Source organism: Astatotilapia calliptera, chromosome 3 (genome assembly GCF_964374335.1).
Source record: "Astatotilapia calliptera chromosome 3, fAstCal68.1, whole genome shotgun sequence".
NCBI lineage: Eukaryota > Metazoa > Chordata > Actinopteri > Cichliformes > Cichlidae > Astatotilapia > Astatotilapia calliptera.
Genome location: NC_137424.1, coordinates 45,193,295 through 45,217,783, shown reverse-complemented (window position 1 = coordinate 45,217,783; position 24,489 = coordinate 45,193,295). Strand labels below are relative to the sequence as shown.

The following is a 24,489-nucleotide window of genomic DNA, read 5'->3' as shown; positions in this document are numbered from 1 at the left end:
AATATATTATAATTATAATAATGCATAATTATGTGGACATGCATATTAGATCATTTTTTAGTGAAATATAATCCCTCCAGAAAGGCAGGAAAAGCCCGGAAACTTACTTTAAAACTAAATATGTTTCTAAATACTTTAAAACTAAATATGTTCCCTAAAACGGTGGACAGAGCTACAGACCCATGACAGCCAGGTAGCCAGCAGCTATGACCAGCACTACTTGTGCAGTTAATAAAAGGACAGGTTGTCATATGCTGTGGGAGTGTCTGGTCGGGCGTGGTCCAGGTTCCTGTCATCCGTCCCTTGGGGTGGAGTTGGCCAGCTCATCACCTGTTTTCAATCTCCGGGGCTCCACCTAGAGGGTTTTTAAGCCAGCACTGCCTGCCACTCCTCGCCAGTTCGTCCTGCTACCATCTGTGGTAAACTTGGCCTCCTCTGTGCTCAGACTCTGTATACCTGGATCATGGGTTAATGTGTTCTCTGTCTCCTGCATTCTTCAGATTCACCACCCGTCGCACTCACCAGTAGTGCTGGTTCTGTCTCCATCCTGTTTTTCCGTCTGCTCGGAACCCGAGGACCACATACTCAACTTCTCCTCAGCCTGCCCTTCAGTCCGTACTCTCCACCTCCTTGGAATCTGGACCGGACTCTCCACACTCTCGATCCTCTCTGGAATGCTCCCACGGCAGCCTTTTCCCCGCCTAATAACCAGGGTCTCCAAGTAAGCCCAAGACTATCCACTGGCACTCCATACCTCTGTCCCTTACTCGTTTGTCACTCAGTAACACCCTTCTCCTGTGTTTACAGAAAGTTCCCGTTCGAGTTCTCCCTGTGCTCTATGCCTGTTTCTCCGCCCACGGATTTCCCTTAGTTTCTGCGAATGGTTTCTGTTAAACCTAGTCCTGTTCACGTTTTTGTTCCTTCCAATAAATTATACATAGTTCAAGCAATTGAGTCTGCTCTTGAGTCCACCGCATCCTTGTTTGTGACAGAACGAACTGGCCACTAATGGACTCAGCGGACCCAATTCTCGCCGCCATAAATAAACAGGGCGCGGTGTTAGGACGGCATGAACAGACCTTGACGTCCTTAATGGACCAGTGTAATGCTATCAGTGAAAAACAGGAAGAGTTACTTACCCGGTTTTCAGAACTCAGGGAGTCTAATCCACCCGTTTTCCCTAGCCAGCCGGGACCGTTGCCTGCACCCGCCGTTGCGCATCCTGTGATAGAATCGGCTTATCGGGGCATCTCTTCCCTTCCACCGGAGCCTTTTCACGGAGAGCTGGGGCAGTGTGGGGGTTTCCTGTTTCAGTGGTCATTGTTCGTCAATCGCACGCCACACGCGTTTCCTAATGATGCTGCTAAGATTTCCCATTTTGTTGGGTTGCTTAGGGGTAAGGCGCTTGCGTGGGCTGAGGCATTTTTGTTTTCTCACCCGATTGCCTCGTGTTCCTATGAGGACTTCCTCAAGGAATTCAAGGCTACGTTCGCTCACCCGATCTCTGAGGGTACTGCAGCTAAGAGGCTGTTGGGACTCCGTCAGGGGAAACGCAGCGTTGCGGAATACGCGATTGAGTTCCGCACCGCTGCTGTAGAAGCGGGTTGGCCGGACGCCGCGCTGCGGGGTATTTTCCTAGCGTCCCTTTCCGAACAGATGAAGGATCAGCTGGCTGTGCACGACGAGCCGGCCACGTTCGAAGCGCTCGCCTCTCCTGCTCTCAGGATCGATAGTCGACTGAGGGAAAGAGACGCTGAGAGGCGGTCCAAGCCCTCTCCGTCTCTGTTTCGACCCGTGGCCGTTTCGGCGTTACCCCCGTCACTTCCGGTGACATCATCCGTCCGTCCTCGCTCTCCTTCCCCTGAGCCTATGCAGATCGGCCGCGCTCGGCTCACTCCTGAGGAGCGGGAGCGACGTTTCCGAGCCGGAGAGTGCTTCTACTGCGGAGGAAGCGGCCATCGCCTCGCTGTTTGCCCGGTCGGGCCAAAAGGCGTGGCCCGCCGGTAAGTCCGGGGTTACGGGTGGGCAGTGTTTTTAAGAGTAATAAACCCCGTTTTTTGCTTTCGGTTTCGTTGATGTCCGGTACTAAGGCTCATTCTTTTCGTGCTCTCGTTGACTCCGGGTCGGACCAAAATTTGATAGACGCTGCGGTTGCTAAATCGTTGAATTTGCCCCTCATTCAGCTCGAGCCTCCGATCCCGGCCGCCGCTTTGAATAATGAGGTATTCGCGATGATCACTCACCGGACCGCGCCTGTCAAGTTAGTCACGTCAGGTAACCATCAGGAGGACATAACTCTTTTTACCACCTCTTCCCTTGACGTGCCAGTGATCCTTGGTTTTCCGTGGTTGCAGAAGCACAATCCACACATTGACTGGACAGGGAAGAGAGTAGCGAGTTGGAGTCTGTTTTGTCTCGCCAACTGTTTAAAGTCAGCCTTGCCCTTGGGGGCTTCTGTTTCTCCTCCATTGGTTGTCTCCCCCCCTGACCTTACCTCTGTCCCTCCTGAATATCATGATCTACGAGAGGTGTTCAGTAAGGACAGGGCTCAGTCGCTGCCTCCTCATCGACCTTATGATTGTGCCATTGATCTCCTCCCCGGTGCCCCTCTGCCCTCCAGCCGTCTCTATAACCTGTCCCGTCCGGAGAGGGGGGCTATGGAGGAGTACATCCGGGACTCGCTGGCGGCCGGTCTCATTCGTCCTTCTTCCTCACCGGTGGCCGCTGGTTTCTTTTTTGTTTCTAAAAAGGATACATCGCTCCGGCCGTGCATCGATTACAGAGGCCTTAATGCGATCACGATTAGGAACAGGTATCCCCTGCCTTTGATCAATTCGGCTTTCGAACCCCTCCACGGGGCCACTGTCTTCTCTAAGCTGGACTTGAGGAACGCATACCACCTTGTCCGCATAAGGGAGGGTGACGAGTGGAAGACTGCTTTTAACACTCCTCTGGGGCATTTTGAATACCTGGTAATGCCGTTTGGCCTCACCAATGCCCCTGCAGTCTTCCAGGCACTAGTGAATGACGTGCTCCGGGATTTCCTGAATGTTTTCGTGTTTGTTTACCTGGATGATATTTTGATCTTTTCTCGATCCCTCGAAGAGCATCAGGTGCATGTCCGGAGTGTGCTGCAGCGACTGTTGGAGAACCGCCTTTATGTGAAGGCCGAGAAGTGTGACTTTCATATCTCGTCTATCTCATTTCTGGGCTACCTACTGGCGGAAGGGCAGGTGAAGACGGACCCTGTAAAGGTTAAGGCAGTAGTGGAGTGGCCCGTTCCTGATTCACGCAGACAGCTGCAGCAGTTCCTTGGCTTCGCGAATTTCTACAGGCGCTTTGTCAGGGACTACGGCCGGGTGGCTGCGCCTCTCACCCGCCTTACTTCCTCCCGGGTCCCCTTCGTTTGGTCTCCCGAGGCTCACTCGGCCTTCGCCACGCTCAAACGGCTTTTTACTTCGGCTCCTGTTTTGGTCCATCCTGACACAAGTAAGCAGTTCGTGGTGGAGGTTGATGCTTCGAGCGTGGGGGTGGGGGCTGTGCTGTCTCAGCGTTCTGGTCCTCGTGGCAAGCTCCAACCCTGCGCCTACTTTTCTCGGCGCCTTTCTCCTGCCGAACGGAATTATGACGTTGGGGATAGGGAGCTCCTGGCCATTAAGTTGGCTTTGGAGGAGTGGCGCCACTGGCTGGAGGGGATGGAACATCCGTTTATCATCTGGACATCACAAGAATCTGACTTATCTCAGATCGGCTAAAAGACTGAACTCCCGCCAGGCTCGGTGGTCCCTTTTCTTTGCCCGATTTAATTTTGACATTTCCTATCGCCCGGGTTCCAGGAATCTTGAACCCGATGCTCTGTCTCGCCAGTACTCCTCGGACTTGGACTCCCGGGACCCTGAGCTCATTCTCCCTTCCACCTGCAGAATTGGCTCCCTCACCTGGGATGTGGAGGAGGCCATACGCCAAGGACTACGAGAAGACACCGATCCGGGAACTGGCCCACCCGGTCGGCGTTTTGTACCCTCTGCCGCCCGGTCGGCTGTGATCCATTGGGTCCATACAGCCCGGTTTACTTGCCACCCGGGAGTGAGTAGGACCACGGCTCTGTTGAAGAGGTATTTCTGGTGGCGTTCCATGGACAAGGATGTGAAGGCTTATGTGGCTGCCTGTTCCGTTTGTGCCCGTAATAAGTCCTCCAATCGCCCCCCGTCTGGCTTACTCCGACCGCTGAGTACCCCGCATACGCCTTGGTCTCATATCGCCTTTGATTTTGTTACCGGCCTCCCAGCTTCTTCGGGGAAGACGGTGGTTCTGTCCATAGTCGATCGGTTTTCCAAAGCGGCTCATTTCGTAGCCCTAGACAAGCTGCCGACGGCTGCTGAGACCACCCAGATCCTTACGGACCATGTATTCCGACTTCATGGCATACCCTCGGAAATTGTGTCTGATAGGGGGCCTCAGTTTGTCTCCCGAGTGTGGAGGGCCTTCTGTACGGCCCTGGGTGCCAAGGCCAACTTGAGTTCTGGTTTCCATCCGCAGACCAATGGCCAGACTGAACGTTTGAACCAGGAGTTGGAATCCGCTCTTCGCTGCGTCTCATCACAGAACCCGGCTGCCTGGTCGTCTCAGTTGCCTTGGGTGGAATACGCCCATAATTCTCTCACGTCTTTGCCGACAAGTTTGTCACCCTTTGAAGCCTCGCTGGGTTATCAGCCACCGTTGTTCCCGGAAGATGAGACGGATTTGGCTGTTCCTTCAGTCCAGCACCACCTTCGACGCTGCCGGCGGGTGTGGCAGAGGGTCCGCCGGGCTCTCCTTGCAACTGTCGACCGGCAACGGGACTATGCGGATCGTCGCCGCTCTGTCGCCCCGGCTTATCGGCCTGGACAACGGGTGTGGCTTTGTGCTAAGGACATTCCCTTGCGGTCGCTTTCTCGGAAGCTGGCTCCCCGCTATGTTGGCCCCTACGAGATCGCTGCTGTCGTCGGCCCCTCGGCGGTCCGTCTCAGGCTCCCGGCCTCCTGGCGCGTCCACCCGACGTTTCACGTCTCTCAGATCAAGCCGGTGCGTTGCAGTCCGTTGTGCCCGCCGTCTGTTCCCCCGCCTCCCGCCCGGCTCGTGGACGGTCATCCGGCCTATTCGGTCTGAATAACGCGACCGAAAAAAAATCGCACAGTATTTGCCCAGCTTTATGCTGTTTGAAATCGCGACCAAGCGATTGATGATCGGGAGCTGGTCGTGAGGTGTCAATCGATGAAGGCCAAAATCGGGCCGATCGCCAAAACGGTCGCACGACTCAAAAATCGGCTCAAAATGGGCCAAAAATCGCACAGTGTCTGCCCAGCTTTAGGTGTACTGACGTCCAAGACTTGCACCGCAGTGTCGGCGTTTGTTTGTTGGCCATGCTTCTTGTTGTGATCATCTGTTGTCTTCCGGTATTTTCTCCGTAAGCGACCTTTCCTCGACCAATGACATAAGCGGTAATCTGAATTGTCATACTCGAATTGTCATAAGTGTGCTGTCAGCTCATTGGTCACAAAGCAGGAGAGGGGCTGGGAATTATGTTTTCAAACAAAGTGTTAATTCCATTAAAAATTATAGACTACTTTTGATTCTCACTGTATTACGGGACAAAGTGCGTCCCTTATTAGCTCAATACGGGACGTGTACTTTTGTTTCGAAATACGGGACGATTCCGTTTTTTAAGGGACGGTTGGCAACCCTACTTGGCAGAGAAACAATAATTCACACTAAAACATCAAACAGAACTGTGAGACAAAATGCACAAAGGGAACGAGCAGTGTTTGAATTACTTTTAGTTACTTTAACTGTGTTTATTCGCTCTGTAACTGAGAATACTAGCGTACGCTAACCTCTCCTCAGCGATGCCTCTAGGCCACGCAGCTACAGGAAGTGACTTCGTGGGAAGTCAAAGGTCACACAAACAAAATAAAAGCTCCCAAAATATATATACAGAAAATAAACATATATAAATAAACACATATACATAACCAATACTGACAAAGCAAAATAACACTGCAGGATGGATCTTTGGTGAAATATAAATTATTTTTTAATACACCCATTAGATTTAGAGTCTTATTTTGTTTTTGCTAGTAATGGCCAAATTAAGCTTTCAGTATGGGCAGAAATAAGTTAAATTTGAATTTGAATTGCTCGGATTGAATCTGAATTGTAACTTGAATAAATGCTTTTAAAAACTGAATATGAATTATCCTAATTTGAAATTCAATTTATTGGTTTGAAAATGATTATCACTAAATTGAAATTGAATTTTATATTTTGAAAATGAATTAATTTTCTTTGAACCCGCATTTTATCCTTTATAAATTTAGCTCTCGAATAATTTCAGATTCACTTCTCACCATTCAGTTTCAGTTCTACAATTCAATTTCATAAGAACAAGCGCCATGTTAACAAATGATAGCTGTACGGTAACTTTTATGCTTATTGTAGCTGTTAACTCAAAATGCTAATTTAGCGTAGTTTGCCCTGGATTCAGCTTTGACAAACAAATATGATCGACTGTTTCTAGTAGAATTCCAAAGTTGTCAACTTGTACCCTGTCAGAGCTCTGTATGCTTGCAGAGACCCCTACAGTAGAGAAACATGCAAAACGATGTCCAAACCTTTGTATTTTAGCTTTATTTATTAGGGGTGCAACAATACATAAAATTCACGGTTCGGTTCGGTTCGATACTTTGGTGTCACGGTTCGATATTTTTTCGATACAAAAAAATGTTCATGCCTTTTTAATTTGTCATTTATTAAATTTTCACGACACATTCCGCACCACATCTCTGTGCGTTCATCATTTGTTTGAAGCCAGCTCACCTCCTGCAACTACTTTTCCGAGAATACATGCTTCTTTTGTGGTTCGGACTCCTTCTGACATTTCTTTGGAGGTGGAGGAACATCACAGTAATTGCTTAAAGGAGCTTGCTTCTTCGACATCTTTAAGAGTTCTAAACAAATGTCTGTCCTCCTCCTGAAAATCTTATGTATGTACACACGCGTTGCAACTTCTTATCTTGTGCCCGTTTTTTATTTTGACAGCGAATGCGCACCTGCGGACCACTTATGTGCAGCCCTGGTTATTTCGCTTGTGATATTGCAGCCACAGAAATTCTTTTATCCATGAAACTATAAAGCTGCGCTTTCTTTTTGCCTTATAGTCTGATTTGTCATAACTTTTCCGTTTTGTGGTAAGCTTTTCTTTGGCTGTCACTTCTTCACCCTGACCTGTCTTATTTGGCTCAGCAGAACTAAAATATTGTGGCGAGCTCAGACAAGGAGGAGACGGAGGTATCGTTTGGTCTTGCTTCCCGTGAGCTAGCCAGGGAGCACAGCCGTTTATTGACATCTGCAGAAGAACACTGCCGCTAGCTAACTGCTCAGCGCGGCAACAGCACAGCAACAACAACAACACCACACCGTCGCAGTGAGAGGGCGTCACCCGTCACTATGGCAACATAAACAAAACAAAACTGTACAAACAGAACCCCGAACAGCCCTGACCCGCTACATAGCCCCGACCTAAGGGGTCAGTCGTCCCCGACGACCCCATTACGCCACACAAAGTCCTGCAAATGTCCAGGTGCCTTCTTTTGGCGCACCGGCCGGTCACGACCGGCGGGGGAAAAGTCACTCGGGTCAGAACATGGGGTGCCACCATCATCCCACTTCTGACACCAATGTGGCGAGCTCAGACAAGGAGGAGACGGAGGTATCGTTTGGTCTTGCTTCCCGTGAGCTAGCCAGGGAGCACAGCCGTTTATTGACATCTGCAGAAGAACACTGCCGCTAGCTAACTGCTCAGCGCGGCAACAGCACAGCAACAACAACAACAACACACAGGGCGCCCTCTGACCCCAGAAGGACACACCGTCGCAGCGAGAGGGCGTCACCCGTCACTATGGCAACATAAACAAAACATAACTGTACAAACAGAACCCCGAACAGCCCTGACCCGCTACAATATATATCCTGCTGCTTTTACACACGCACTCACATAACGCTCAGCGATTCTCTGCGCGATCAACCTCTCACATGTTTAAGCTTGCTGCGGGAGATTTCACTTGTCATGTTTGCATAGTAAGCTAAAGATTGATAAAACGATGTCAGAGGAATTTGTGCGCAAATTATCACCACTCACCAATCAGTGCTGTTGCTCTCTATACACAGTGTGCGATTGCAAAGTGAAAGCAAAAAACAAGCGCAAATTCAAACGCGATTTCAATATGTCACATATTGACAGTGGCTCACCGATGCCAATGACATAATTAGCCAGCTACATTTCCGAAAGAATGCAAAAGCATTGACATATATTTTTCCTTCCTACGATAGGCCGACGGGCAGGGCAGAGATAGATTTTGGTAGCCCGACTGGAAAAATCGCTAGCCCCGGGACGTCGGGCAGGTGATTTTGCGAGCCCTGTATCTGATTGAGGAATCACTCATCTTTGGAAAAGAGTTTATTACAGAGAAATGGCTCTTTCCAAAATAAAAGCTATACTATACGCTTCTTCTGGGCTATATTCTCAGCAGCATATTAAACATATCAGGTCCCCATAAGGAGAATCATGTGCTAACGGCTGTCTAAATGACTCGGGTAAAGTTTGTAGCATGCTGCTTGTTGTTTTCTGCTTCCACTTGTCTTTGCACTAGGATGATGTCGGTGTAAATGTGCAGTCATATTTGCTGTGTTCCCACTAGTGCTGTCAGCGTAAATCTCGTTGAAATGACCTTAATGCCACAACACGGCAAATCTCAGTTAACGAGCTACCGCGGATCGCCCGTGCATGAGGCTGGACGGCCAACACGAGCTAACTGCGCTAACACACTAGCTCCCACCCATGTAATTGAGCATTGCGTGGCACATCCAACATACTATTTTACTTTAGTCCATGATGCGCTTACCTTCAGGGTCATACGTCACATGAAAACCAAAATAGTTCCAAACGCCAGATCTGAATGAGGGTGGGGAGGTTCAATTTGCCATGTTGCAAGGAGAGCTTAACTTCTGTCTCGCTAGCTTGCCCTGCGCTCAGTGAATCTGCGTTCGACTACTCCGCCTAGGCTGCACTGTCGAGCGCAGATCCACTGAGCGCTCAACACAGACAGCATCGTCAGAAGGAAAGTTGATAAAATAAATTAAAAATGTATTTTGTATTGTTCGATACATATGCGTACCGAACCGAAAGCACTGTATCAAACGGTTCAATATCGATACGAGTATCGTTGCACCCCTATTATTTATGTCTTACACAGCATCCCAACTCTTTAGCTAACTTAACTGCAGCAACTTTAAGATACGCTATTGGAGCTGGAATTACCGCGGCTGCTGGCACCAGACTTGCCCTCCAATGGATCCTCGTTAAAGGATTTAATAACTTTAGCTAAAGTGAATAGTTAGTCTAATTCATTAGTGCAGCATTACTGGATCACCTCTGTTTGAAGTGATATGATATGTGATTAACTACCATAATAATTCTACTGTTTCTACTAGAAACAGTCGATCATATTTGTTTGTCAAAGCTGAATTCAGGGCAAACTACGCTAAATTAGCGTTTTGAGCTAACAGCTACAATAAGCATAAAAGTTACCTTACGGCTATCATTTGTTAACATGACGCTTGTTCTTATACATGTAATACATTTATTACCAACCTGAGAGTTTATCCGCTGGTCATTCGACATGACGAATGACTTCTGAAGTCTTAATTCAGCTCAAGACGCTGTAGATTCCCGTCAGTAACACTTTCGGTCCGCTAGTAAAACGTATTTCTATTAATTAGTGATGGGTCGTTTGCGAACGAAATGGCTCTTAGATCCGACTCTTTGAAGTGAACGACGCGAGCCGGCTCCTTATCGCGAGCCGTGACGTGTTTTTGTTTTTTTGTTTTTTTTTTATCTTTTCTTTCTCTCAACCTCTCTCTCGCCCTTTTTTCCGCTTCACTTCGCACCTGAGCCTTGTGCTTTATGCTGGGCAGAGGGGGGAGGGGCGGTAGTTACACTCGCAGTAGCACAGGAACAGAGCCAGAGGGAGAGACAGAGAAAGAGAGCCAGGGACAACAACGTCACATTAGAAAGGTATAGTAATCATCCACAACTATTTTCAGTTGCAGATGATAAAGGATTCAGAAAGTTTATTCATGCGGGCCCATATGACAGAGAATATGCATGTTCTTTTTGTTTTCATATTATAATTTATATTTAATTGTGTTGTGGTTTGCAGTGTTTTGTGTTGTTTCACTTTAAATTTATAAAAGGAAAAAGCGGAAAATTTAAATAGTTAAAAGTTGAAATGTGAATAGTTGATTTTTGTATTATATGATTTATTTATTACATTTTTTGTGGAGTGAATAAATAAAAGTATATTTACGGTGGCCCCTACAGACAAACTCCAAAACACGTACAAACTCTGAAGCACATACAAACCCTGAAGCACGTACAAACTCCAAAACACGTAAAAACTCAGAAGCACATAAAAATTCAAAACACGTACAAAAGACAACAGAAGTGCTCCAGGATGCTGGGCGCAGTGTGGAGCTTTTGTTATCTTGTGGCTACACAAGCCAGCAAGTACCAACGACCGGATTTGGTGTGTGGTAATAACAGGTAAATGAACTTTTTTTTAAATTATTTGAATATATATGAGTGCCTGTGTATAAATACACAAACAATACACACATGCTTTCAATTGTGTAATTTAAGTGATCTAGTAGCTCTGCTTTGGAAGTTCAGTTCATGCTAGAAATGTGTTTTATATTTATATATAAACATATATAAATAAAACCACTTTTTTTTACGTTAGTAATTCCTTTTGTGCACAATTTTATAGTATTGTTAATAATAAATTAATTAAAGCAACAAAACAACCTGAAGAGCCGGTTCGGAGCCGAAAGAGCCGGCTCTCTTTAGTGAGCCGAACCGAAAGAGCCGGATCTCTAAAAAGAGCCGGAAATCCCATCACTATCCTCCATGCCTGCTTCATGCCCTGGGGGACGGGGCTATGGCTCGCTACATCCTCTTGCAGACCATTACATGTGGAAACCATTTGAATACAAGCGCGCTGATCCACACAGGTATGCACACGGATGTTCACTGCTCGTAGACTTAAATTACACCTTTCTTGGCTGCTACTTCGAAGCACATTGTGCGCTGTCTGTCCTGCGTGCTGCACAACAACATTGAATATTTAGTATTTACTGCTGTTTACACTTAGCTAGATTAATGCGATGGTGTTGTGTTTAGTATGTTGCTTTGTTTTTTGTTTTTTTTTGCTTGTTTTCTATTCTTCTCTCAACAGGTGATCCAGGAGATTTTTTATTTTTTTCTCCCTCCCTTTCTCACTGTCCCTCTCCCCTTCTGTTTTTCTTTTCCTTCCTCTTTCTCTCTCCCTTTCCTATCCCTCACTCATGTCTGTCCCGTCTGTAACATCTGAAAATAAAATATAATAAATAATAAAAACAAAGATCGATCAAATGGACCAATACGGCAATGCCACGATGATCCATTTGGCAAAGTAAATCCATTGGGTATCCTTGTTGGTCTTCAGACAACAATTCTGACGGCTAAAGAACCAAATGGGACAGGCCAAAAAAAAAAAAAAGAAGAAAAAAAAAATAAAACTTGGCGAATCCAAAAGCAGTGTGGCCAGCTGTTCTGGATGCAGGAGTAGATCTACATACTGAATTACTTTAAACCACAGGATTTCAGATAAGCAAGAACAAAGCCCATTACTCCATACGGATTGTTTTTGGAGGAACTATTAAACTCACAATATCCGCTTCATCAGGAGTCAGGTCTGAAGAGACTACTCATTTTATTTTATTTTATTTTATGTTTGCTTTAATTTTCAAAAAAGCACTTTTCTCAGTTAATCTTCTCTGTTAATTTTCTTTGTTGTTTACATTGGTTTATTGCACCATTGTAACATTGTAATAAACCTGCCAGCTGTTCAACATTCAATTCTCTCAAATTAATTTTACTCCTCTCAAATCTAGTCTATAAGCCTAGCCTAACTATACTAAGCAGGTGTTACATAATGAAATATGATTATTTTAAAAAGTTGCATTATTCAGACTCGTAAAAACACTACATAATAACAGATAATAGTATAACGTAAAAACTCTCTTTTTTTTAAGACTAAAAATATGTAAGCTGCTTCCAGAGACAGTCACATGGACTATATCCAAAATTTTGTGAAAAGCTCAAACCCATGAAAGACACCGTTTACCCCACTTCCTTTGTTAGAGAACAGGGAGGATGAATTTTCACATAATTTTCCTTATTTAATAAGAAACTAATTTATAAAACAGATGATGAAACATACGAGATGTCAAGAAAAACACATGTTATTTTTTCCCCCAGATTTATTGATCTGATGTCACTGCAATTTATAAAACACAATAGAAAGTCTCATTTTGATAACACACCCAACCAGAGACATTAAAGCACTGAATATACTCTGTGCTTACACAAAAAAGGCATATAGCTCATCAGGATCAATTCACCACCTGGTCTACCTTCTCCCTGTGTATAAACCTATCGTACACAGGGAACCATGCTGTGAAAAGATGGTGAGACTGAAGTGGGCTCTGAGGGATGGTGGATTGAATTACAGACTACAATTTATTTTTTGTAGATAACACACAGTTTGATCCACTGTTTTCTATTTGTGTAAGTGTAAAGATTCAACATAAGACTCCTCAAAGAAACACAAATTATTTATAAAGTCTGAGTCTCTTTTTTTGTTTTTAATTTTGTTATTGAAAAAAAGACGAAAACTGACTTATCCATAATAGAAATGTGAATATATCAATTACCAAAAAAAAAGAGAAGAAAAACAACACATACAAAACATATATTTGATATCAGATTATTTTTCATTAATTCAGTTAAATTGAACTCAGGGGAAGAGTTCCACACTGGTAAATTTTCTGTGTACTGAGAGTATTTTACTTTTGGCTCAGAAGATATTGAGACATTTTCATTAATATTACAAAAACCACATCTACGATATCTTCTGTACAGCAGAAGGAAATGAGGAGCAATACGAGTAGTTACTTGTATGCCTCATCAAGACTTTTTTCTGCCTGATCTTTATTGATTAGATACCAAAATAATGGGATGTTAGCACATTCTGCTTCATATTCTTCAGCAAACTCCCTATTGTATTTTTTCATTACATATTTCCAGTAGTCTGATGCTTCGAGACTCTTATCTGGCTGAATATCCCAGTCCTTATAAATTTTCTTGTATTTCTTATAAGGGCGCCATTCATTGTTTGTATGACTGCAACGAAATCTGTTGTCACTGATCACTGAGGATGAGCATATGTCAGTGACAAGTCGCTCTGTCCGCTCCCACCTGTATCTACCCAATCCCTCCGGCCTATGCAGTGAAACAAAGTGCTCAGTATGGGCTTTTCCTCCTGCATCACAGGGAGCTTTGCAGAATGGACACTGTTTGCCACAACCAATCAATTTGTTGAAAAGCTCATTCTGTGGATTCACATGGAGATGTTGTAGTTTCATTTCAAAGGTAGATTTTTTGAACTTCTTTCTGAGAGTTTCTGGCATGTCATTCACAGAGGCCGTGAGACAGTCAGCAAACTGTTCCTTGTCAGCATTGTTCAGTATCATGAAAGCACCAAGAGCATCCTGGGAAATGACCAGTTTATCACCAAGTTCTTTGCAAATATCTTTAATAAAAGCCTTGAAGCCATCACTCTTTCTGGTTTTTGCCTTTTCAATGGCAGAATTTATGCTGTCAATACATGACTGCAGATGTCGGTCCTCAAACTCAAAAACTGTCGACTCATTTGAGAAGTGCTTCTTTATTTGTTCAAGTATCCATGTCTTTACATACTTCTCATATGAGCGAATGTAGCTCACATAATTTTGAAAATCCTCCTTGGAGAGTAAATCCAGTAAAATTGAATACTGGAAGGACATTCTTGTGCTGAACTGCTTGAGTTTCCTCATTTCATCAATGATATCAGGACCCAGGGAGCGATTAATGAAGTCTTCAACAGCAGGCTTCAAACATCGATTTGTGAATTCTTTTGCCTTCTTCTGACACTGGTCTCGTTCATGAAACACATCTTTGAAGTCCTCATGAAATTTTTCCTTGTTTTTAATCAGACATCTGTACGGATCATTTTCTTCTATGAAATCTTCGTGCATTTTCTGAAACTCTCTGGCTGCAAATCCACAGATGTGCTGTTTTAGAGAAACTTCAAACTCAGTATTTATCTTGACATCTTGATTGTTTTTTAGCTTCTCATCAGTCATGCGGAGGATCTCCTGGATGTAAGTGTCATGGTAATCGTTTCTTCTTTTCACTTGTTCATTCACAAGGTCAGTACAAGCTGCTATGATGCTGTCAGCCAGATCTTTTATGTGATCCTGACCAGTCAACCACTTTTTTGTTCCGTGTTTAATTTTGTTGTACCATCCTTCAGCTGTATATTTGAAAGACTCTTTTCCAAAACTTTTCAGACTCTTTTCACTTAATAACTCATTTGCACGCCCCCCCCTGTGTTTCAGATTTTCTCTCAGACAGCGGGACACTCTGTCTGTGACATTCGAGGTTTTTTGTTCAGAGAAAGACAGTTTTTCTAAAGTTTCCTTCCACATCTTCTCAAACTCTTTGTCCAACTCTGTGTCTGTCATTTGGATGTTTTTTTTCTGAAATTTATCAATTAATGCACACACTGCTTTTTCGATCTCTTTCGTATGATTGTCTTTGATTTTATCAATTTCTGTCATTCCCTGTCTGATTCCTGCTGCTGCTTCAAGCTGATACATTGCACCATTTTCTATTTCAAGACGAAGGATTTTTGCACTGTTTGAGAACTCCTCTTTGTATCCTTCAACCAGATACACATGACCCTCTGTTTGCTTGAAATATTGTGTCACATTGTCCAGAATCTTTGTCTCCCATGCAGACAGCACTGTGGAGGCTTCACTTTTCAAAGATCTGAGAAATTCTCTCATGTCAGATGTTTCAGATTTTGCTGCAATGGTACCAAAATTGTGAATTTTAGTTTCTGCATTTCTTACCCAGGTGTACATGTCTTTTCTGAACTCCCACTCCCATTTGTTGAACTCTGTGCAGAGCTTCATGTATGCATCAGCTACGAGGCTGTTTCTGAAGCTGAAGATGAAGTTTTCATGCTTTACTGCATTCCACAGGCTTTTCACCCACTCTTTAAACTCCATGATATTATTAGAAGATGACTTACAGTTTCTCAGTAGTTGGATGATGTTTTTCTTGAGCTCATATACAGCCTCACTGTATCCTGCATTAACTGGTGCCATTGGTGGGTTTCCATTCCACAGTCCAGGAATGTACCAGTTCCCAGTGTCTGGACTGTACTCCATCACATCAGTGAAGCTCTTGTTCCCCTCTTTCTTTTCCATTTTGGCTGCTGCCTGAGTCATCTCATTCAACTGATCCAGGAGCAGTTTCCTGTCTCGTAAGTTCTTATCATGGGCTGAAACATCCGACACATTCTGGTGAACAAACTGACATTTAGGCTTTTTGCCCACCTCCTTCATCCTGAGAAAAGCGTGCACAACTATTTGTAGGATATCCTTCATTTCAATTAAATTCTCCATTGCAATGTTGACTATGGTCACATCACTCAGCCCCACAACAAGTGTTGCAAGTTCATTGTCGTGCTCATAGCTGTTGTCCAGTTGTGCAAGTTCTGGTGACTTTAAGCCCTCAGTGTCAATGATCACCAAGAAGTCACAGTTTAGGACGTTTTTCATGTCTTCATTGATTTTGATGAGCAACATAAAGGCACCTCGAGTACATCGACCACTGCTGACTGCAAACTGCACTCCAAACATGGTGTTAAGGAGAGTGGACTTTCCTGTGCTCTGAACTCCAAGAACTGTGACTACTCGTATCTTTCTCTTATTTCCTTTTTTCTTTGGAGACACCAGGTCATTGAGCTGAGAGAGAACATCACTCACCCATCTGAGAGGGATGTTGGATGCATCTCCATCTACAAGCTCAAGAGGAAATCCATCAAGCAACAACTCTGCACACAGTTTGGGCAGATGCTGCAATTGTTGACGTGATGTGTCTGTTTTGGGGAGAGACAGTGAAGCTTCATAGATCTGACCCATTTCACGGAAGAAGTGTTCAATCCCCAGTGAGCTGTTGGAAATTTGTCTGTCAATTTCTTTGATCTCCTCTTTGTTCTCAGAGTTCTTGCATTTTTCTTTATATTTCTCCCTGAGTTCACACAGTTTTATACGAGACACATTATCGAGGCTCATTCTCATCCATTTCAGGAAATAAAACCTCTCTGTTCCTGGGCTTGATATCCCTGTGATGAAGTTTGTCATAGCTGTTGACATCTCATAAGAGTTTTGCTTTTTCCGCAGTTCTTCTTTCTGTTTCTGAAGATCACTTTTGTAATCTTCTACATTTTTAGACCCAACATGTCGAAGTCGAAACTCTTCCTTCTCTAAGCATGTCAGTGTTTTCCATATTTGTCCTTGTCGGGGAAGCTCATCTTCTTTATATTTATGGATGTCTTGAATTCCTGCGGTGATGGTTTTTGCATTTTTCTTTGCAGTCTGGCACTCTGAAAAATCTTCATCAACCAGGATTCCCAGTTCATGGGCAACATCCACCATCTTCTCTATTTTCATCTTCAGCTCTGATTTCTCAACCACATTACTGACTGTTTTCCTCAAATCTTTTACAAAGTGTGCATCATTTTTCTCCTTTGTCTTAATAATGACGTTATTTTCAGTCAGATCCAATGCAGTTGCTACTTTTTCCAAAGCATCTAAATTGAAGCGCTTGCTCTCAAAGTTACCCACCAAGAAGATCTGTGCTTTTTTGTTCTGGCTTTTAAGTAGACTGATCACAGAGTCAGACTCAGAATCCAAATGATCAAAGAAGACAAAAACTGCTGCAGATGTCTGACACAAAAAGGAGTATTGTGTTTCAAATGAAGCAATGTCCCCACGAAGGTTAGCTACTGCCACTGGCTGACTGAAAATGTCAATGTTTGTGTTTCCACCAGGAAGATACCAAGTAATTTCAGTCAGTCCGTTGGAAATTCTTCTTGGACTGTCACCACACTCCATGTTGTGGTGAACAAAGGTGTCGTGGTACTGCTGAGAATTGCTCAGAAGCTCATTGAGAAACTTTGACTTGGACAAGGAGCACTCACCCAGTCTGACAAAAGAGACCATTGGAAGTTCAGAAAGAACGATTCTTTCTTCAATGAAGCCCTTTGACTGTGAAAGAGACTGAGGTCTGTACTTTTTAACAATGTCTCTCATGGCCCACAGCATGAGTGTGCACTGTCCTGTGTCACAATTAGGAAGCAGCAGAGGGACAGAGAACTGACACATGGACATTTTTAGTGCCATTTCCTGCTGTACAAAACCATCAGAACACAGAAAGAGAGCAGTGATTATGTCGAGCGGGTTCACCATGTCCTCTTTGTTTGGACTGCAGACCAGACTTTTAAGACTGAACTTTTTACTTCCTGATTTATCATCACTGTTTGATTCAAGCACTGAGGTACATTTCACATTCCTAGCAGTAACATTAAACATCATTAGTTTCTTTAGAAAATACCATGGTAGGTCTGATTTACACTTGGCAGGTTCATCAGTGGTGGTCTTCTTATTAATCCCAAGTATTCTGCTGAGTGATAGCTTCTTTGCGTAGTACTGGTTCAATCCCAGTTCTTCTAATAAGCTCACCAGGTGTTGCACTGTGGATGTGAGATTTAAATGTTTTTATTTACAACTTAACCAGTATGCCATCTTTTTTTGTAATTGGTGTTAACGTTTACCTGTGTGTGTAGCAGTAACAATAGACTGACTTTTGTTTTCATCCTTCATGTCTTCAGGAGCCTGAGTGGACTTTTGTACCTCTGGTTTGAGTGTTTCAGGCTCTGATTTCTTCATGTCTGTCGACTCTTGCTCAGTTTCTTCCTCTCTGCATGTAATCACTGTGTAGTTCTCACTTTCACCAACAGGACTGTCCAAATGCTGAGACACTGACTCACTGCTGAATGTAAACGCTGTTGTCGTCACATGACAACAAGTAACTGTGGGGATAATAATAGTAATATTGATATTATTAATATATTAATGGTTTTATTTACAGACCTCACATCATATCGTGTCTTTCTGCTTTAGGAGTAAAAAGCAAAAAGCTGACTTTTACCTCCTGTAATAATCTGCTGACAGTAATCCCAGCAGGTAGAACATGGTGCTGATGGAGGGTCATTTACTTCCTCACATTATATTTCCATAAATAAATCTTCATCACTGTTTTCCTTTTTTACAAATGATGATAAAAAGAGAAAAAAAAATGAAAATAAATTATTGCAAACACAGTATCTCCAAAGAACAATATTTGAGTTGCATATATTTTACCTCCATTGTTGATACAGAATCTGTCATCCAACATTGGCCTCAGGTTATTCAGCCAGTTTCTCCCTGAAAGTAATGAGAGGAAAATATTTAACTATTTATGCTCCAAAGATAGGGGGATAGGTTAATTGGATAATCCAAATTGCCACTAGGTGTGAATCTGTGAGTGAATGTGAGTATGAATGGTTGTCTGTCCTTGTGTGTTAGCCTTGCGACAGACTGGCGACCTGTCCAGGGTGTACCCCGCCTCTCGCCCTATGACAGCTGGGATTGGCTCCAGCGCCCCCCGCGACCCTGAAAAGGATAAGCGGTAGCGGATGGATGGATGGATGGATGGATGGATGGATGCTCCAAAGACTATTTTATGGTTGCCATTTTGAAAAAGACTACAAACTCCCTGCCTCTCCCCTTAATCTCACAAACAATTTGAGCACTTTAAAAAAAACATTCATCCATTCTCTTCTGCTTATCGTTTTCAGCATCACAGGGGGGCTGGAGCCTATTCCAGCTGTCTTAGGACAAGAGGCAGGGTACACCCTGGATAGGTCGCCAGTCTGTTGCAGGGCTAACACATAGACGCAGACAACCATTCACAATCACATTCCTACCTGTAGGCAATTTAGAGTCACCAGTTAACCTAATCCCATTAACAATGTGAGAGAAATCCAGAGTACCCGGAGAGAACCCATGCACCCACTCAATTTCAAATCAAATCAAATCAAATCACTTTTATTGTCACATCACATGTGCAGGTACATTGGTACAGCACATGTGAGTGAAATTCTTGTGTGTGAGCTTCACAAGCAACAGAGTTGTGCAGAATACAATAATGTAAACAAGCAGAATACAAGAATGGCTACATCTGAAACGAATAAATATATGTACAATATATAATAGTATATGCATTTCTGGATGTGTATACTAAATATTTTCCTACGTGTGTGTGTGTGTGTGTGTGTGTGTGTGTGTGTGTACACATATTTTACAAATTAAATAGAGTAAACAATAAATAAAATATATAAAAATATAAAGAGTTGAGACATGTGCAAAACAGTGGCATTACTGTACAGTATGTAGTGCATAATGTTGAAGTTCCAATTTTGTAATCATGTCATCGGATCTGTGGCCATATGTTCTGCACGCTTAGTTGAAGAGCTGATTTACTGTAGGTACAGTGGTCCCTCACAATAACGCGATTAACCTTTTGCGGCCTCGCTGTCGTGGATTTTTTGTGTGCAATTTTTCAAGGGTTTTTTGGGGGGTTTTGCACAGCGCATTGTGTTCTGCGTCCTGATTGGCTGTAGACCATTGTCAATCAATCTCGTGCTCCGTGTCTTCTGTAGAATACAGAATGCGTTCAGCTGGTCAAATTTACATAAATCTCAATTGCTAGCAGTGTGACTATGAAGCCTGCACTGTATATTTGTAAGTTTTCTCCCCAACAAACACAACAATGTCGATGAAACGTTTTGCACCGTCAAAGGCAACCGTGGGTGCCTTTGGTTTCATTCCATAATACTCAACGAAGGTTTGAACTGTGTTCATGCCTGTCTGAGAAAAGTGCATAAAGTGTATACTGAGGCTTAAAACATCTATTTACAGCCGTAAAACATCTATAATAATTATAATTATAAGTAAAGTTGGCTACTTCATTGATTTCACCTATCACGGGTTATTTTTAGAATTTAACTGTATTAGTTAAAAAAGCTTTATGTTGTGAAAAACTGAAATCTGGAAATTAGAAGTGTTTTATATTGTTTATATTAGGGCTGCCACGATTAGTCGACTAGTCACGATTACGTCCACTATCAAAATCGTCGACGACTGATTTAATAGTCGACGTGTCGTTTGAAGCTTTGTAAGATCCCAAAAGACGCAGGAATAAGTAGCAGGATTTAAGAGTGTAATAACGGACTGAAACAGAAGATGGCAGCACTGCATGTACAAGGATGCCAGCTGCCGTTAAACCCCGAAGAAGAAGAAGCAGCTGTGTCCCAGAATTCATAGCGTGGCCCAGATCAGTTTCCAACAATGGCGGCAGCTGGTTAGTTTTAATATTACTCTTATTATTCTTTCTGGGTCACAAAATAAACGTTTAACATATTTTCAGGCGAGAATGTAGCTGTGTAAACCTCAAATATCGGCTCAGTTTATCAAGACACCGCATATTTTCAAAAGCGCTCCGACGTTTTCGGAGACGTCTGTTACCCACTAGCTCGATAGCTAGCCGGGGCTGAGTTTATTAAACTCCACCGAAACAATCTGCACATTTAATTAAAATTAAATAAACTATCATCTTGTCTTTATTTTCAGTTAGCACATACCTTAAAGCTGTAAGCTAATGATAGTTATATAAGAGCAGATGCTGCTGGTGCAATAAGCTGTACTTTTACGTTCAATGGATGATGATCTGAGTAGTCGACTAATCGCAAAAATAATCGGTGACTAGTCGACTATCAAAATAATCGTTTGTGGCAGCCCTAGTTTATATTGTTTTATAATGTTTTTCTGTTCTATTTGAGATTGCTAAAATTTGTGTATTTATTTATTTTTGCTTGTCTGATAAGCATTTATTTTTTTAAAAAGTAAAAAGTAAATCAGACATTACAACCAGTTACTCAGTACCTGAGTAGTCTTTTCACCAACTTTGTTTTTTACTCTTACTTCAGTAATTTTTTGGATGACTACTTTTCACTTTTACTTGAGTAATAATATTTCAAAGTAATGCTACTCTTACTTGAGTACAATTTTTGGATACTCGACCCACCTCTGCTCCTCTTGTAATGTTAGATGAACACTTTCGTGTTCGCTCAAAATCATGTGACCTTTTGTAAAGGTGTTTAGTGCCTCATTTCCTTTCATTCTGTAAGGCATCCTAGTGGACCTTAGGTACTGTACAAACTGTTAGATGAATACTTTGAATTAGGGCTGGGCCATATCATACCATTCACGGTAATACTGGTATAATGTTGGGCAACGATAAGAAAATGAAATATCGCGATAGAATATGGGTAAAACGTGCATGCGCAGTGCCTTTGTTTTCATATGCACATGGCGGCGACGGAGAATGAGAAGGGCGAAAGCGGATCGTTGAATGAAACAGATGAACCAGAATTGGTTTGTAAAAATGTTGCAACTTCAGTGGTGTGGAACTGGTTTAGCTTTCGTCCGTCAGATACATAACAAAGCACTATTTTTGGTAGCGCATGCTAGCAGGCCGTCGTTATTACCGTGTTTTTTGGAAAATACGGCACACTTTAAATCAATCCTTTGATTTCTCTGAAAATCGACAGTTCCCCTTACCTTATAATCCCGTGTGCCTTATGTATGAATTCTGGTTGTGTTTACTGACCTCGAAACGATTTTATGTGGTACACGGCGAAAATCTGTCAAATGTTTTAGTACGACTTTGCTAAGCTACGAACCCGCACCACTTGATGGATTGTCGGAGCATTACGGCTATCGTAGGCAGGAGCCTCGCAGAGTTATACGTACTGTGCTTCAACATAATATTACCGTATTGTGTGTATAACCGCTTTTTAAGTTTTGTGGAGCACGGTAGCACGGTGGTTAGCACTGTTGCCACACAGCAAGAAGGTCCTGAGTTCATTTATAGTTCAATTATCATAAAAAAACAGCTGCTTGTTTAAGTGAAAATAAATTGATGGGGTTTTTATTTGCACTAACAAAGTTGTGTTATAAAGTATTTTGTCCAGTGTCAATTATATCGTCAGTTATATCGTTATCGCAAATTTCCAAATGCATATTGTTGGGTCTGTGTTTCCACAAGCCCCACTAGCAAGGGAAGTTTTTGGTCAAGAACCATTTCTTGGAGCTCATGCTCCTAACCTGTCTCCAGCCCAAAATCCTTCCAAGAGCAGCTTCCCTCGCAGCTATTTATTGACAAACTGTTACAATTCACACAATACACATCACAGCAAAGCAACGCCCACCATAAAACCCCCCAAATGGTTCTAAGACAAGGCACTATGTGTGTGTATGTGTAAACATCTGTATGCATGTGAGAGTGTGTGTGTGTGTGTGTGTGTGTGTGTTTGAGTGAGTGAGTGTGTGAGAATGTGTGTCTCTCTGTGTGCATGTGTCTCTGTATGCATGACTTCCTGCTCACCAAAAGGATCATAAAAGCAGGAAGCAACATCACAAGAAACAGATCTTCCAGATCCAGAGAACGTATCTGCAATAAAAGCCTCTCCAGCCAGTGGTCAGAGACAAAGGAATGTCTTGATCCTATAGATTGAACTCAGACCTTACAAATTTAAGAACATAATGACAACATTCAACAATTAGACTTAACATATCGTGATAAATATTTTTGTTCATATCGCCCTGCTCTACTTTGAATTTTACTCAGGTTTATGTGATTTCTTGTGCAACTTTTACAATAATTTGCCTCAGATGATTTAGTGCACAAATATTTTCTGCAGATAAAGACATTTTTTCAAAAAGTGAATGCTGAAGCCATGAAACCGGGTAGAACTGTTTACGCAAAAAATGAAAACACATACAAAGGTTATTATATTCAACTAAAACTAAACTTAAAAACTAAAACTAGATGTGAAAAAAAAATTAAAAATACTTTTTAACAACCTAGTTTTTAAAACTGTTGTTCGGAGTCGTGGATCTGGAAATAAATCTACCGAGCCCAACTCTTACTTGAAAATGGAAAAACTATGCTTTCAATATGGACATATAGAAATATGCCTCATGAGGTTCGCATACAGATACGATATGATCCACAAGCAATGCTTTGTATGCATTTGTTTCACACTGAGAGTTGAACGCAGAAGGTGGAAGCATTAAATATGCCTCGAAACTGCACTTGGCCATGCCACATGATCTATACATGTCAGGCGATTTGTCCATATGTATTTAAGGTTTTGTGAGTGTGCGGGAGAGATGTCACAGGTATTTTTAGACATTTGTACAAACAGAAAGGTTATTGAAAGTCAAAATGGTCAGATTCATGAAGCTGAAACTTTTTAAATTACATGTGGTCGGATTGCTTGGTATTTTTTTGTATAGTGAAGCATGCCTGAGTTCTCAACTGTTTCACATAAATCATTGTACACATTTGAAAAGCTCAGTTTAAGCTTGTGGATCATATTGTATGAATTTTTATTCAAAAGTAGGCCTGCACGTAACACCTCAGCTCTGCTTTTCAAAATGTTCGTTGAACAGCTCTTAAAAAGTAAAAAAGCTCTTCTCCTTATTAAGACATCTTATTATTCTTGTATTAAGTAAATGTATTGTCCTTTCTGAATTGCATCATTTCTTACTCCCATCTGCACCACACAAACCACAGACACACACATGCACGTGTAGGTCTTTTTCTTCCAGTGTTCGGTCAGAGGGTCTGAAATGGCACTTTTGATGTTGAAGGTTCATGTATGTACGCCTGATCTAGACAGTGATAACCACATTATAATATCTGGCCCACTATACCAAACTTTGTGACCTGTTATCAGTCTACAGCAATCCAAAAATGCACCTATTGTAATTTTATCACCACAGTGTGTTAAACTGTGCTGATAACTATAACTATAACTACATCAGATAACTATGTATTGTTTTTATCTGTGAAAACATTAAAGTGTAATCATAACCCATAAATCAGACTGTACGGCCACAAAGAATGAAAAAAAAAAGCATTAAACAACCTACCGTTACAGAAGAGATCTGCCTGTTTAACCTTTTCTGCTTCTGCACTACTAGCAGTAAGACTGTTTTCCTGTTTCTGCAGATAAGTCACTTCCTGTAGCGCAGTGTAGTGCAGAGGGGATTCTGAACACCCCCTTTATATGGTTAGATGAACACTTTCATTTCAACCTGGATCATGTGACTTCTTGTAAAGTGGTTTAGTGCCTCACTTACTTTCAGGGGATTCTAACTGCCTCTTCAATAAAGAACTACTATAACTTTATGTTCCACACAAATATGTGTAGGGGTTTTTTTGTAAGAGAGAAGGCAAATAGCTCCAGTTATAGGTTTTCACAATTTATTATCAAAATGGTTAGAATTTCT

At 42.6% G+C, this 24,489-nt stretch overlaps 1 protein-coding gene across 3 annotated transcripts; it reads right to left on the bottom strand.

Moving 5' to 3' along the window:
• Positions 1-11,376: 11,376 nt before the first annotated feature.
• On the bottom strand, positions 11,377-24,204 carry LOC113018928 (up-regulator of cell proliferation-like). Of its 3 annotated transcripts, XM_026162358.2 has the most exons (5): positions 24,130-24,204; positions 18,451-18,513; positions 18,239-18,350; positions 17,862-18,119; positions 11,377-17,780 (listed from the first exon to the last, which is right to left on the bottom strand). In XM_026162358.2, the coding sequence occupies exons 4-5, from the start codon at positions 17,974-17,976 to the stop codon at positions 13,087-13,089; spliced, it is 4,809 nt and encodes a 1,602-aa protein (XP_026018143.2). In that variant the 5' UTR covers positions 17,977-18,119; positions 18,239-18,350; positions 18,451-18,513; positions 24,130-24,204; the 3' UTR covers positions 11,377-13,086. The 3 variants fall into 3 exon arrangements, with proteins under 3 accessions (XP_026018143.2, XP_080147491.1, XP_080147483.1); XM_080291365.1 differs by having other exon boundaries at positions 18,239-18,513; positions 24,130-24,180; XM_080291357.1 differs by lacking the exon at positions 24,130-24,204 and having other exon boundaries at positions 18,239-18,553.
• Between the last annotated feature and the right edge of the window lie 285 nt (positions 24,205-24,489).

Bases quoted from the DNA above. Each gene is read 5' to 3' on its own strand.
- LOC113018928 (XM_026162358.2), bottom strand. From the start codon at position 17,976: ATGAAGAAATCAGAGCCTGAAACACTCAAACCAGAGGTACAAAAGTCC. The intron at 17,781-17,861 runs GTAAACGTTAAC...TCACATCCACAG, and splicing joins TGTTACTGCTACACACACAG to TGCAACACCTGGTGAGCTTA.